This window comes from Peromyscus maniculatus, chromosome 3 (genome assembly GCF_049852395.1).
Source record: "Peromyscus maniculatus bairdii isolate BWxNUB_F1_BW_parent chromosome 3, HU_Pman_BW_mat_3.1, whole genome shotgun sequence".
Classification (NCBI taxonomy): domain Eukaryota; kingdom Metazoa; phylum Chordata; class Mammalia; order Rodentia; family Cricetidae; genus Peromyscus; species Peromyscus maniculatus.
The window spans coordinates 65,210,573-65,223,592 of NC_134854.1; the positions used below are offsets into that span (position 1 = coordinate 65,210,573).

General features: G+C 49.1%; 1 protein-coding gene across 9 annotated transcripts in view; it reads right to left on the reverse strand.

Moving 5' to 3' along the window:
- Positions 1-13,020, reverse strand: part of Znf746 (zinc finger protein 746) — a 279,080-nt gene that overhangs the window by 18,028 nt on the left and 248,032 nt on the right. For 2 of the 9 annotated variants that reach the window (XM_015988870.3, XM_015988869.3), the window contains exons 1-4: positions 4,382-4,707; positions 1,989-2,288; positions 1,778-1,859; positions 827-940 (exon numbers count right to left, since the gene is read on the reverse strand). In XM_015988870.3, the coding sequence (XP_015844356.1) occupies positions 827-940; positions 1,778-1,859; positions 1,989-2,288; positions 4,382-4,639 (754 nt within the window). In that variant the 5' untranslated portion in view covers positions 4,640-4,707. Of the gene's footprint in view, positions 1-808; positions 941-1,777; positions 1,860-1,988; positions 2,289-4,275; positions 4,708-13,020 lie in introns of those variants that run through there. The other 7 variants (XM_076566661.1, XM_076566660.1, XM_076566659.1 and 4 more) reach the window with 5 other exon arrangements.

Genomic DNA, 13,020 nt, shown 5'->3' on the forward strand with positions numbered 1-13,020 from the left:
ACCAGGAACCTCTCACCCTTGGCTTTGGAAGTCAAGGTCATATGTGTCCCCCACCTCTTTCAGGCAGAGAACTCTCAGTAGGCACCTTCCCAACATCAGCTGACACTGTCCTTGGTACCAATAAGCTTCTCAAAATACATCTGCTAAAGTACATGGTCAATGCATCAGTGAAACTGGCCATGTGCTCAGCTCTAGACCTGTTTCTGCCCTTGTCTAATGAGATGAAGCTGAACTCCCATGAAGTAAACACGTAAAACACAATTACATGGGAGTTTACCACAGGAAGATCTGAGTGACACAGTATCAAGGACACAAACCCAAGGTGGCAGGACAGACAAAGGAGGAGGCAGAGGCTGAGCAGAGACAATGTCTCTCGCCAGATGACCCAGCAAGGTCTTCCATACAGGAACCCAGCATCCCCCTCCTTCCTAAACTTGAAGAGCTGCTGACTGGCTCCAGGGAAATGTGAAACACCGTTCAGGACCCAATTCACCTGAAGCCAACACCTGACTCTAGTCACACTGGACCACACAGCTTGCCAATGGGTGACTTTCTGCACTGCTCTGAATAGCCAGAGCTCCCCACTCCCTCTTCTCTCATCCCCTAATTCTGTGCCCTGCTTCTGACTTGGCTGTCTATGTCCAGGATGGAAGTCACTAGTTTCTACAACACAGCTGAGAAGTCAGCTATGACTCAACCATGAAAGATTTAGATTTGAAACATTCTCTGTGTCTTTCTGGAAGGAAGACTAACACCACCCCTAGATCTTTACTTTTCTATGTTGATGACACTTTGATGTGGCCCTGACCTTTTCCCAACCCTTCACCTGGACTTGGGTCCACAGGAACCTCCGGGACCTTGGGGCCGGTGCGACGCCAAGTACATGGCTCCTTGCCTTGTTCAATCTGGGAGAGGACCTCGGGTTTGGAGATGGCATAGTCTGAGGAAAGACAGGGGGTTAATTTTGCCATGTTCTCATCAGAGCCGGGGACAGGCAGCTGTAAAATCACTAACAGCCTAGAAACTAAATGTCTTGACTGGTATAAAACAGCAGCTCTCAATGGTAGGCATTCTGCTGCAAAGTCTAGGGACAATCTTGAGTAGAATCCAGGGGGCGGGGAGGTGCTGCTGCATGTTCAGCAGTGCACCCCAAGAGTCACCTGTCGCCAGAGCTGGTGGCACTGGGACACAGGGCCACATCAGCAGCAGCAGGTTTGTGAAGCAGACCATACCGTGAGTGCACACACACACAACCCACCAAACACTCCTGACTAGAAAGTGAGGCCAAGCAGAGCGGTCTGCCCCTTTCAGGACAGCAGCCCCAGGGGCTGGGGCAGCAGGGCTTGGGGCACAGAAAGAACACCTGTTTTGAGAGGCGAGGTCTACCTTACTCTCCACAGACCCTCTGATTTGTCATATAAAAGCTACCCAATCGATGGTAAAAGAACAATTCCTCCTCTAAAGTGGAGCTGATTAAAAACACACTGGAGAGCTGTGGCACACCTGTGCTCCAGTCTCAGCAGAAACAGATGTCCACACTCTGGGCCTGGTGAGGACAGAGGGCACCGCTTTCCCTGTTCTGCTCCTCCAAGCAGAAGGGAGTATTTGACTCTTCACTCACAACATGAGGAGAGAAGGCTGGGAAGTGAGGAGGCAGAGTCTCCTTGCTCCCAGAACCCAGGCACCTCCACATCACTGACATAAAAACGACTTTATCACCAAGAGAGGTCTGGGGACTCTAAAACCCCACCTCAGAGAGGCTTGTGTCAGGCCTTACCCAGGGAGACCAGTGTCTCGTAGTTGCCCCTCATCACGTGCTTGTAGAGCTCCTTCTGCCAGTCCTCCAGCTTGGCCCACTCCTGCTCAGAAAAACACATGGCCACGTCATCAAAGGTCACAGGAACTCGAAACCAGTGTCACATTCGCTCACCCACACGCTTGTAGGCATGGACCCTTGGGCTCCCCACCCCAGGGCCCCCAAAAGCTACCTTGGGGACCTCGCCCTTGCTGCCAGGGGGAAGGCGCAGAATCCAGAAGTTCCGGTTGCGCAGCAGGTTCTCTACGTTCTCCAGGCGCCGCTGCAGCAGCCCGTACTCCTGCAGCAGGGTCCCCAGCACGGCCCACTTGCCCTCCAGCTGGTTGCTGAACTCTACGGCTGTCTTCTCACAGTCAGCCAGCTTCTTCTCTGCCATCCCAGTTCGACCTTCTAGAGAAAGCAATCGAGCGGCCTGTGATTCAATCTTCCTCTCCATGGCCTGAATTGTAGCTGCCATTGTCCATGGAGAAATCTTCGAGAAAGAGGAGAAATCAGCATCATTCTTTGCACTGTTGCACTGTGATCCTTCTCTAGGCATGGGGTGAGCCAAGCTGGGAGTGGTGGACCCACGTATGTGGAAAGTAGGGACATCCTATATCATGCACCAGATCTTGCGTTAGTGACAGCCTCTTTGGGTATAGAGATCTGGCCTGAGGCCGGCAGGTGCCTTGCTCAGGACCCCATAACACACTGTGCAGATTCCTACCTTGGCACTTTCCACACCCTATTCAGCATCTCCTGTATGTCACTACACTGAACATCTCTTCTGGCGGACACTATGTCTTTTCACAGCACAGTGCTAACCACATGGTAAACACAGTGCGATTTTGCAAAGTAAACAGTGACTTAGCATTGCTGGTGTTTCAGTGGAGAACCGACAAACTGCAGGTTTACTAGGGCAGCCTGCCTCCTGTCACAATCGCACAGGAACTGTGATGATGACCCAGCAAAAACTCCAGCTGCTTCAACTAAGAGGCACAAACAAGGGGGTTGCTCAAGTGCTTTTTAAAAAAGCATCTCTTGTCCCCTCTTACAGACAGATAAGCTCAATGGCCAATTCCCTTTCCTCCAGGACAATCTGATTTGGTCCCTTCCTAATTGCCCCTCCCCCATGAGCTAAAATTACCACTACTGCTAATTTTAACCAATCAAAGAGATGAATATTTTGTTTGTTTTTATGATGAAGTCTCACTTAGCCCAGGCTGACCTAGTACCTGCTAGGTAGAATAGAATGATGGCCTTGAACCCTTGATCCTCCTTGCCTTCACCACCCCACGTCCTGGAGTGACAAGTGTGTTACCAAGCCTGGCATTGAGTTGGACTTTTTACACCACTAGAACTCTCTGGAAGGTACAAATCAGTCTCAGACATGAGCTATCCTAAGATCAGTGACACAGTCTAATCTGGTAAGGAAGGTAGACGGTCATACTTTTACATGTGCAACAACAATCACAAGACTGATACGACGTCCCTGTCACTGGGAATGGCACAAAGGCTTTGGAGACTGCCCACTGGAAATGAAGAGCACATTTTGGGTGGGGAGTGGGAAGAGCTCTTCCATGTACATCGGAGGTCTAACCTACAGGATCCCCACCCCGCATGGGTGCCACTGCTGGCCAGTGCCTGAAGAAGTTCCTTACATTCTAGAAGAATACTCTTGAACAAAAATAAAAGTGACTTCTAGGAACTAGTGTGGACTCATTTGAGTCACTGGGAACACAGCAACTGGTTAGACACATCAGAAAATGGGGCCAAGAGAGCTTGACCAGAGGCAGAAAAGCTGGCCTGGAGGTGCCCAAGAGTTTCTCAGGCTGTATAGGAGGGAGAACGCTGGGTCTGACTGAAGACTTTCAGGGGGTCTCAGAAGATGGGTTCTGATGGGCAGGGAGGGAAAAACTACTGTGGGAGGGTACTTCTGGCCTCTCCTTCCTCTTCAGGGATTATCCCAGACCCCAAGAGTCTATTTCAGATGTCTCCTTGTACTTTGCCGCCCTTCCCTCTGGGGCAAACTCTGTGTAACACAAATGGGCACAATATCTACCTCGGTGATATTATTGTTGTTTAACATCTGAATTGTGGGTCGTTTTTTGCTTGTTTGTTTTAACCATTTTTATGGGGTCCATGGACCTTTGAACTGTGTGGGGTTGTCTTCTGGGGAAGCCTAGCACCTTGCTAACTCAAAGGGAAGGTGATATAGCCCACTGCAAAACAGGCAGGGAAGCTGAAACTGAGTTTGAGAGGAGCCCCTGGTCTAAGAGGATGCCAAATCCCTCCACTGTTCCCCACCCACATGACCAAATCCAGGCCTTCCAGCCCCTTCCAACTCTGCAGCCTCATAACCAAAACCATCTCTCCAGGCTTGTAGACCTGTCCTGTACTGTCCTGTCTCAGTGCCTTGCCTCTCTCTGCCCAAGCCCTATGAAACCCTCGTTAACTCAGCTCACAAGAGCACAGAATACCTGGCCAGGCAGGAGGCACAGGGTCTGCTCAGCACCTGCATTCGAACTTCGTTTCCACCAGGTTGCTACAACCTCTTTCTGTTCGACCATATGGCTACTCGTGTACCTGTCTGCTTTCCTTATCCCAGCCATGGAGCGAGCGGTGAGCACCGTCTTCCCACACTTTTCTCTCCGAGATTCTCCGCAAGTTAACTTCGCTGGGCCCCCAGCTTTTCTTTTGTACAAAATGGTAACTGTAATAGTAACTACCCCACAGGTTTGCAGTGCGGACAGAATCATGCCTACACCGGGCTGAGCACAGCGCCAGCCTGGCTGGACAAATGGGAGCAGCCGTCGCGCGCTGCCCGGGGAGGGCTGGGCACATAGTGGGTGCTCAGTGTATGCGGAATCGACGTCGGACACCTCCCAGGTGCCACCAGGCCGCTGGGGGGAGCTGGGGGTGGGAAGCACCGGCCCGGCGCTGAGGAAGGAGCCCGGCCCGGGGACGCGCAGACCGGGAACTTGGCGCGGGTCGGCCTCCGGGACGCGGACGGCCGTTCCCGGCGCCCGGCTCCACCCGGTCCGGTAGGCCCCGGCGGACCTCGCGGCCGCTCGCCGCAGCCCCAGGACCCGCAGGCCCGGTCTGGCCCGGAAGCCCTCCTGGGGCCTGCGGCACTGTGTGCTGGGCCCCGGCCTTCCGGGGCCCGAGGCCGCGCGGGCCAAGCGCGCGGGCCGCCCTTACCGGAGCCGCGGCCGCCTCGGCCATGGCCCTGCGCTGTCCTGCCCGGCGCGGAGGAAGTCGACGCCGCGGCGCGCGGCCCCACGCAGGCCCGGCCGCCGGGTCCTCTCCGCCGGCAGCGCCGCTGCCTTCCCCGCCGCGCTCTTCGCAGGCCGGCCTCCCGCCGCTCCGCCCGCAGCCGCACCGCCTCCGTCAGCGCCCGGCCACTCCACACTGCATCCTGGGAGCCGGCGCCGCGGCCAGGCCGACGAAGGCCCGTGAGGCTTCCTGGAGGCAGCGCGGCGGCACAGCTCCACCTGCAGCTCGAGCGGCGAACGGCAGCGCCGGCACCCGCCCGCCGCCGCGCCCGGCCCCGCCCTCCTCACGAGGCCCCGCCTCAGCCCGCCCTCCGGCCCCGCCCCCGCGCGTCGCCCCGCCCCTTGCGGTCCTGCGGCGCTGATGCTAGGGCGGGAGGCACTGCTCACCAGAACTCCGGTCAACACAGCCCCTGGCGACCTGGTTTGGCTGGATACAACTTGGGCAGTGTGCATCCCTGGCTCGGTCACTTCTGCAACTGGCCAGCTGTAGCACGCCCATCTTTGCCTTGAAATGGAGTGAATACTTCCAACAACAGAAAAGTGTGATTGAGTCACCGTAGGGCATCCGCGCAGGATTTTCAATAATATGTGTATTATAATAAACACTTCAACGACATGAAAATTGTAGGGGTTTCTATAATGTGTGTATTATAATAAACATTTTAATGACATGAAAAATGGAATAAAATGACATCGTTTAAAAAATGTTTTGAATGAAGCTGGAGAGACAGCTCAGCCGCTAAAAGCACTGGCTGTTCTTGCAGAGGGCCAGCCGGGATTTGGTTCCCATCACCCACGTGGCAGCTCACAACCGTCTGTGAAAAAAGTCCAGTTTCCAGAGATACACCCCGCTCCTGTGACATATCTGGACACCATGTACGCATGGAAAGGTGTTGATATATAGTGAGAGGAGTGTGGAACGATTCTATTTCGGTATTGAAATTTGTGTATAATAGGATATGTGTTATCACGTGTATTATCCATATCCATCTAATGTTCATATAAAATTTTATGTCTAACAAAGTTTAGGTAGGTTTGGAAGCATATACATTAACGCAGTGTCGTTAGTTTTATGTTAATAGAGAGACCACAGACTGTTTGAAGACATCTCCTAGCTTTTTTCAATTCGTATGTTTGTTTTGTAATGACAAGGGAAGAAAAAAAATTAAAATGTAAAATTCCTCCAGAAGCCTGGTGTGGAGCCCCCTTGTGGCAACAAAGGTGTATTGCCTTTCAGAATTGCCTTCTGTGCCAGTTCCCAAGCAGGAACCTGTAAGACCCGCACTGTCAGCGGCTGAGATCTTTTCGTTGTTGCTGCTGGTTATTTATTTTATGACTTACTTTTATTTTTGATTATGGATGCATGTGTCTGTATGTAAATATGTGTACTTATGTGCGGGTGTGGGAAGGAGGCCAAGGGTGTCAAGATTCCTGGGAGCAACCTGGGAACAGAACTTCTGTTCTTTGCAATCAATACACATTCTTAATCTCTCTCTCTCTCTCTCTCTCTCTCTCTCTCTCTCTCTCTCTCTCTCTCTCTCTCTCTCTCTCTCTCTCTCTCTCTCTCTCTCTCTCTCTCTCTCTCTGTCTCTCTCTCTCTCTCTCTCACACACACACACACACACAGCTCTCTGACTACTGGCTAGTTTTATGTGAACTTAACACAAGCTATAGTCATCTGAGAGAAGGAAACCTTAACTGAAAAACAACAACAACAACAAAAACAAAACAAAACAAAACACATGCCTCCAGAAATTTGGGCTATAAGCAGACAAGCCTGTGGGGAATTTTCCTAATTAGTTATGATGGAAGAGAGCCCAGCCCATTATGGTTGGTGCCATCCCTGGGCTGGTGGTCCTGGGTTCTATAAGAAGGCAGGTTGAGCAAACCATGAGGAACAAGCCAGTAGGCAGCACCCCTCCACAGTCTCTGTATCAGCACCCACCTCTAGGTCCCTGTCCAGTTGATCCTGATTTCCTTTGATGGTGAATAGTGATGTGGAAGTGTAAGCAAAATTAACCCCCTTTTTCTCCAAGTTGCTTTGGTCATGGTGTTTCATCACAGTGATAGTGACCCCCAGACACTGACTGAGACTTAACACCTCCCTTCATTCTCTCCTCGGCCCACATGGCCTGTAGGGGTGTGAGAAGAGATGAGTCTTTAGAATGCATCCTTCTTAGTTTGTAAAAATTGAATTTCTCTTGGGCACTGCCTTGGGTGAGCCCTTACTCTTAATATTTGGGGAGGCTGGTTCCCTAAATCTGATTTTCCTCTTTTCTTGCTAACTCAGCTGTGTTCTGAAGTCTCCAAAGTTTTGGAATTTATTGTCTCTCAAAAGAGTTACCTGGATCCCCTGACATCGTCTGCCTTTTGGAGTCAATCCTTCAAAGGGTGAAGTCCATCTCGCCCTTACCACCGGGAGCAGCTCTGGCATCTGCACCCAGCTCCTTCTCCGTGTTTCCTTCTGGTAGTTCTTCCAGGGAGAGAATCCCTTCCCCTTTCAACACAGCCCCTTTGCTGGGTGGAGGCATGTGTGGGACTGAAGTTTTACTACCTGGAGGGCATCTGCTAAGGGAAACACCAGACTAGACCACAACTGTAAAGGGAGGTGCTCTGAGCCTGTGCTTGGTAGATTTGCTGTAACGTCCTGGGTTGAAAAAGCCAAGGCGGCTCTCCAGTGAAGAGCTGTGCCCACACCGCATTTTTGCTCTCCTCGGCTTTTCCTCGAGAAGCATATAGCCATGCTCTCAATTGTGATCTACTTTGTCCTGAGCCTCTCTCCTCCTCCTGACCTTTGTGGTTCAGCCTGTACTAAATATCTTTAGTAACCCCCGACTCTATTAAAACAAAACACAGGGCTAGAGAGATGGCTCAGCAATCAAGAGCACTGACTGCTCTTCCAGAGGACCTGGGTTGAGTTCCCAGCACCCACACTGTGGTTCACAACGGTCTGTAACTCTAGTTCCAGGGAATCCGATGCCCTCTTCCTACCTCCAAAGACAAAGACACCAGGCACATACATGGTGCACATACCCACATGCAGGCAAAACGTTCATGCACATAAATAAGTGTAAAAAAAAATCAAAGTCAGCAAATACTTTAGAACAGGTCCTTCTAGCCTGAGAGGTAGATCCTAAGGGTCTCACAGCGGTCATGAGAATATAAACAAATGATCACACAGGATGACCAACAACTGGACCATAGCTTCACCTGTGGGCAGCAACCTTATATGGGGCTGTGTAATTGAATGTGGGGAAAGTGACAGGTTTCTGAGAGCATAAAGACCCCAAATTAATTCAGGGAACTCTGGGAGTCTAGAAATCTGCAGCTTCAGCCATTACTACCAGCGATTCTTGGTCAAGTCAGCCGGTCTCCCAGGCGTCTCTTCGTCTCATGTGTAAGATGGTCACCCTAGAAATTGACTTGAATCTGCCTTCCTTTTGATATTAACTTCCCCCCAACCCTTGAGACAGAGTTGTTCTACATAGTCCTGGTTGTCCTGTAACTTGACACGTAGACCAGGCAGGCCTGGAACTCACAGAGATCCACCTGTACTGCCTCCCTTCTGAGGGCTGGGGTTACAGGCTGTGCCACCACACCTAGGAGATCCCAACTTGCTTTAATACTGGACCCAGCTGAAGCCCAGCACTCTCTCAATCCCCCCACTGTGGCTTAGCTCGGGGCTTCTTAGACATTTCACAAACTTAAAGACATTTTTATCTATGTGTATGGGTGTTTTGCCTGCATGTATGTCTGTGCACCACTTGAATGCTTGGTGCCTGCAAAGGCCAGAAGAGGCTGTTAGAGCCTCTGGAACTAGAGTTACAGATGGTTGTGAACTGCCATGTGGGTGCTGGGAATCGAACCCAGGTCCTCTAGAAGAGCAACCAGCTTCTTAACCACTAAACCACACCCCAACCTCAGTTCTTAGACATTTTATGCTTGAAATTGCTGAAAAAATTTTATATGATCCTAGGTATATACAAAATGGTTCTCCGAATAAAACACTTTCTCATAGTAAGTATAAATTTTTTCTAAAATGATTCTTTGGCATATGTATAATCTTACCAATTATTTACAGGGAAAAACAAGTTGCATATTAATGTGATAGGTGTGCTTATTTGTTTTTATGTTAAGAATTAAATCTTGGAGCCAGGGTTGGGTGGTGATGGTGGTGGCGGCACATGCCTTTAATCCCAGCTTTGGGAGTTAGAGACAGGCAGGTCTCTGACAGAGTGAGTTCTAAGACAGCCAGGGCTACACAAAATCCTGTCTTAGAAAACAGATAAACAAAATACAGCAACAGCAAAAATTAAGTCTTGGCTGAACATTGATATTATAGGATGTGGAACATCTTCCATGCTTCTCAGATGGTTGAATATTTTGATTTTATAGTTTTCAGTGCTGAGAACTCCACTTTGCATAAGTGGATAGTATTGAATGGCAGTTTTGTTTAGAACCATTTCAGAAATTTTTGGAAATTCCCCCTAATCTCAAGCCAAGATTCATTTAGTTTTTTTATTTTTATTTATTTATTTTGGTTTTTCGAGACAGGGTTTCTCTGTGTAGGTTTGCGCCTTTCCTGAAACTCACTTGGTAGTCCAGACTGGTCTCGAACTCACAGAGGTCCGCCTGGCTCTGCCTCCCGGGTGCTGGGATTAAAGGCGTGCGCCACCACCGCCCAGCTAGATTTTTTTTTTAAATGAAATTCAAGTCAGCATTCCAAACAGCAGTTTTAAATTTCCAACATTCACATATACAATAATCCAAAGACATACTATAATACAGTATGAAACTTACATACTGAGAAATGATGGTAGGAAAATATTGTAGAAAGAAGGTTTTCTGTCCTGGCAGCTGCTTTCCAAATAATCACTCAGAGGCTTATATTAATTATAAATGCTCAGCCCATAGCTCAGGCTTGTTACTAGCTAACTCTTACATTTAAATTAACCCATATTTCTATTTATTCTTTGTCACGTGGCTCATGGCTCATTACTTCATTTTCTACCTGTCCAGCTTGCACGGCATCTGGCTGGTGTCTGTTCCTTCACTCTGCCCTTTCTCTTCCCATCATTCTCTTTGTGTCAGGCTGTCTTGCCCAATCTCTTCTTGCCCTGCTATCAACCCATCAGTTTTTTTTAATTAACAATGAGCATATAAATATAAATAGTCTTAATTTTCTGTAAACCATTATGTTTCTAAGCAGAAAACTGGCAAAGCAATGCAGTTCATATAACAGTATTTCTAAGTCTGAGCCAAGGTGTTCCAGGCAGTGTTTGTTGGTATTGTGTGCTGTGATGACCTGTGCAGTATGTTGACAGTTCCCAATTTTCAGTTGTTCAATGCAACACAGGCAAATGATACCAGAAGCACCAGGGATTCATTTTTTGTTTTGTTTAGGCACAGCGTCTTGACACAGAGCCCAGGCTGTCTTGGAATTCTTGAATTTATAGTGGAAATCCTCCTGCCTCTGTCTCTGCCATAGTGGTGGGATTACAGGCATGAGCCACCTATTTATTTATTTTTAGATTTGTTTATTATGTATACAGCATACATAATAAACATTCTGACTGCAGGCCAGAAGAGTGCACCAGATCTCATTACAGATGGTTGTGAGCCACCATGCGGTTGCTGGGAATTGAACTCAAGACCTCTGGAAGAGTAGTCAGTGCTCTTAACCACTGAGCCATGTCTCCAGTCCCGCACATTTGATTTTTGAATTAACTCTGTCTTCATGCCTTCAGAGACCTTTCACTGTTTCCCAATGTTTCAGGACCCCCATCCTCCCCGTTGAGTCTCATGAGCCTCAACTTCGTATAGTCCGTACCTGCTGTTTAAGAAGCTTTGGTGGTGAGCCAGGCGGTGGCAGCGTAGGCCTTTTAATCTCAGCACTCAGGAGGCCAGCCTGGTCTACAGAGTTCCAGGACAGCCAGGGCTCTGTTACAAGAGAAACCCTGACTCGAAAAACTAAAAAATGAAAAATAAGCAGAGGAGGAGGAGGAGGAAAGGTGGCCCAGTTGCTAGTCACTCTGCATGGTTGTTTGCTTTATTCTCACAGTTCTCCTTCCCCTGCCCAATTCCCAGTCCAGCTGGTCTTGAACTCATGATCTTCTTTCTGCAGTCTCCCAAGTGCTAGGATTATAGGCCTGGTACACCACCGTTTCTGGCCAGCCAGTCCATTTCATCCTGTCTGAGGTAACTGCTCAGAGAGAAAGGACAAAGAGGTGTAGAGGTCTTAGATCCATGGTGTTAGCCCGACGGTTCCTCCCACTGCTCCCTTGCTGAATGGGTTCTGCCTCCTCGAGGACACAAGCATCCAGATAGGGTGTTACCCAGTTTTAGGAGAACATCTGTGAGTCCCCCAAAGGAATTCTGGGGGAGAAATCTAGTCTGTCAGTTCTTGCCATCCAATGCAGGCAGAGTTGAAAGCAAGGCCCTCAATAGGTGGGGAGCCAGAGCAGCGCTGTCAGGCACTTAGCGCAGATTGTCAGTGACTTTTTACAGAGGGAATTACCTTGAATTACTTTCTTTCAAAGGGAGCTGTGGGCGTGAGAACCCCTTAACGTCACAGACCTCTTCAAATTTGTGTCCCATTGTTTGCTCTGGCCTTTGGGGATGGAAGAACCACCACTTTCCTATCTTCATCTCTCAAGACTAGCCAACTGCACAGCATACAGCTGCTCAGAAAGTATGTAAGAGATGCACGTGTCTAAACATGTCTTGGAGCTGGGGAGATTACTTGGTGGTTCAGAGCACTGGCCTCAGAGGACCTGGGTTCAGTTCCCAGCGCCCAAGTGGCAGCTCACAATCATCTGTGACTCCATTTGGGAAGGGTCCAACACTGTCCCCTCGCCTCCACAGCACACACGAGGTGCACACACAAAACACCCATGCATGTAAAATAAAACTTAAAAATAAATAAAATGTTTCCTCATTTTTTTCCAATGGCAAGACTTTACAGAGTAGATAAAATGTGAACTGATCTTGCAGGATAGACAAGTAGTAGAGAGAGTTTTACTAGAGAGAGTTTCAGACCAGAGGGTGGCAATAATGGTGGGAGCTGGTGTCCGCCTGGGGAAAACTTGAGGCAAAAAGAGACAGAGCATTTTAGAAAAAGGAGAGGCAGCCAGTGTGGCTAAAACCTGAACAATGGAGGAAATAGGCTACCAGTCAGCTTTCTGTCGCTATTACCAAATACCTGATACAAGGAACAATGAAAAGTTTATTTTGGCCTAATTAATTTTATTATTTAGGTATGTATGTTCACATTTGTGTGAATATATATCTATATCACAATGTATATGTATATATTATATATATGTGTGTGTGTGTGTGTGTGTGTGTATGTGTGTGTGTGTGTGTGTGTGTGTGTGTGTGTGTGACGCACATGCACACTAGAAGAGGGTGTCAGATCCCCTGAACTGGAGTTACAGGTCCTGGGAACCGAACTCTGGTCCTCTGCAAGAGTAGTAGGCACTCTGACAGCTGAGTCACCTCTCCCGTCATTTGGCTCACAGTTTTAAGAGTTCCTCTCTGTGACTGGGAAGACTCCCTGCTTTAGGCAAAGTGCAAGTACACAGAGAAGCAAATCCACTCACCTCATGGCTGGGAAGTCGGAGTGAGGAGGGAGCTGGGGTTCACAATACTCTTTGACCTTAAAATTTCCAGCTGGTTCCTACCTCTCAAAGGCTCCACCATTTTCCAGTAACACCACTCTGGGGCCAAACCTTTAGCTCCACGGCTTTTAGTGGACATCCGATATCCAAACTCTAGGGATCTGGGGGACCTGGGCTGGGATGTCTGTGGCTGTGTACCTAGCACACATTTTATAACTAAAATTCTATGCACTGGAAAAGTGAGCACATAGGGCCTGGAGGGATGGTCCAGCCGTTAAGAACACTTGTTGCTATTGGGGAGGACCCAGGTTTGAATCCCAGCACACGTATG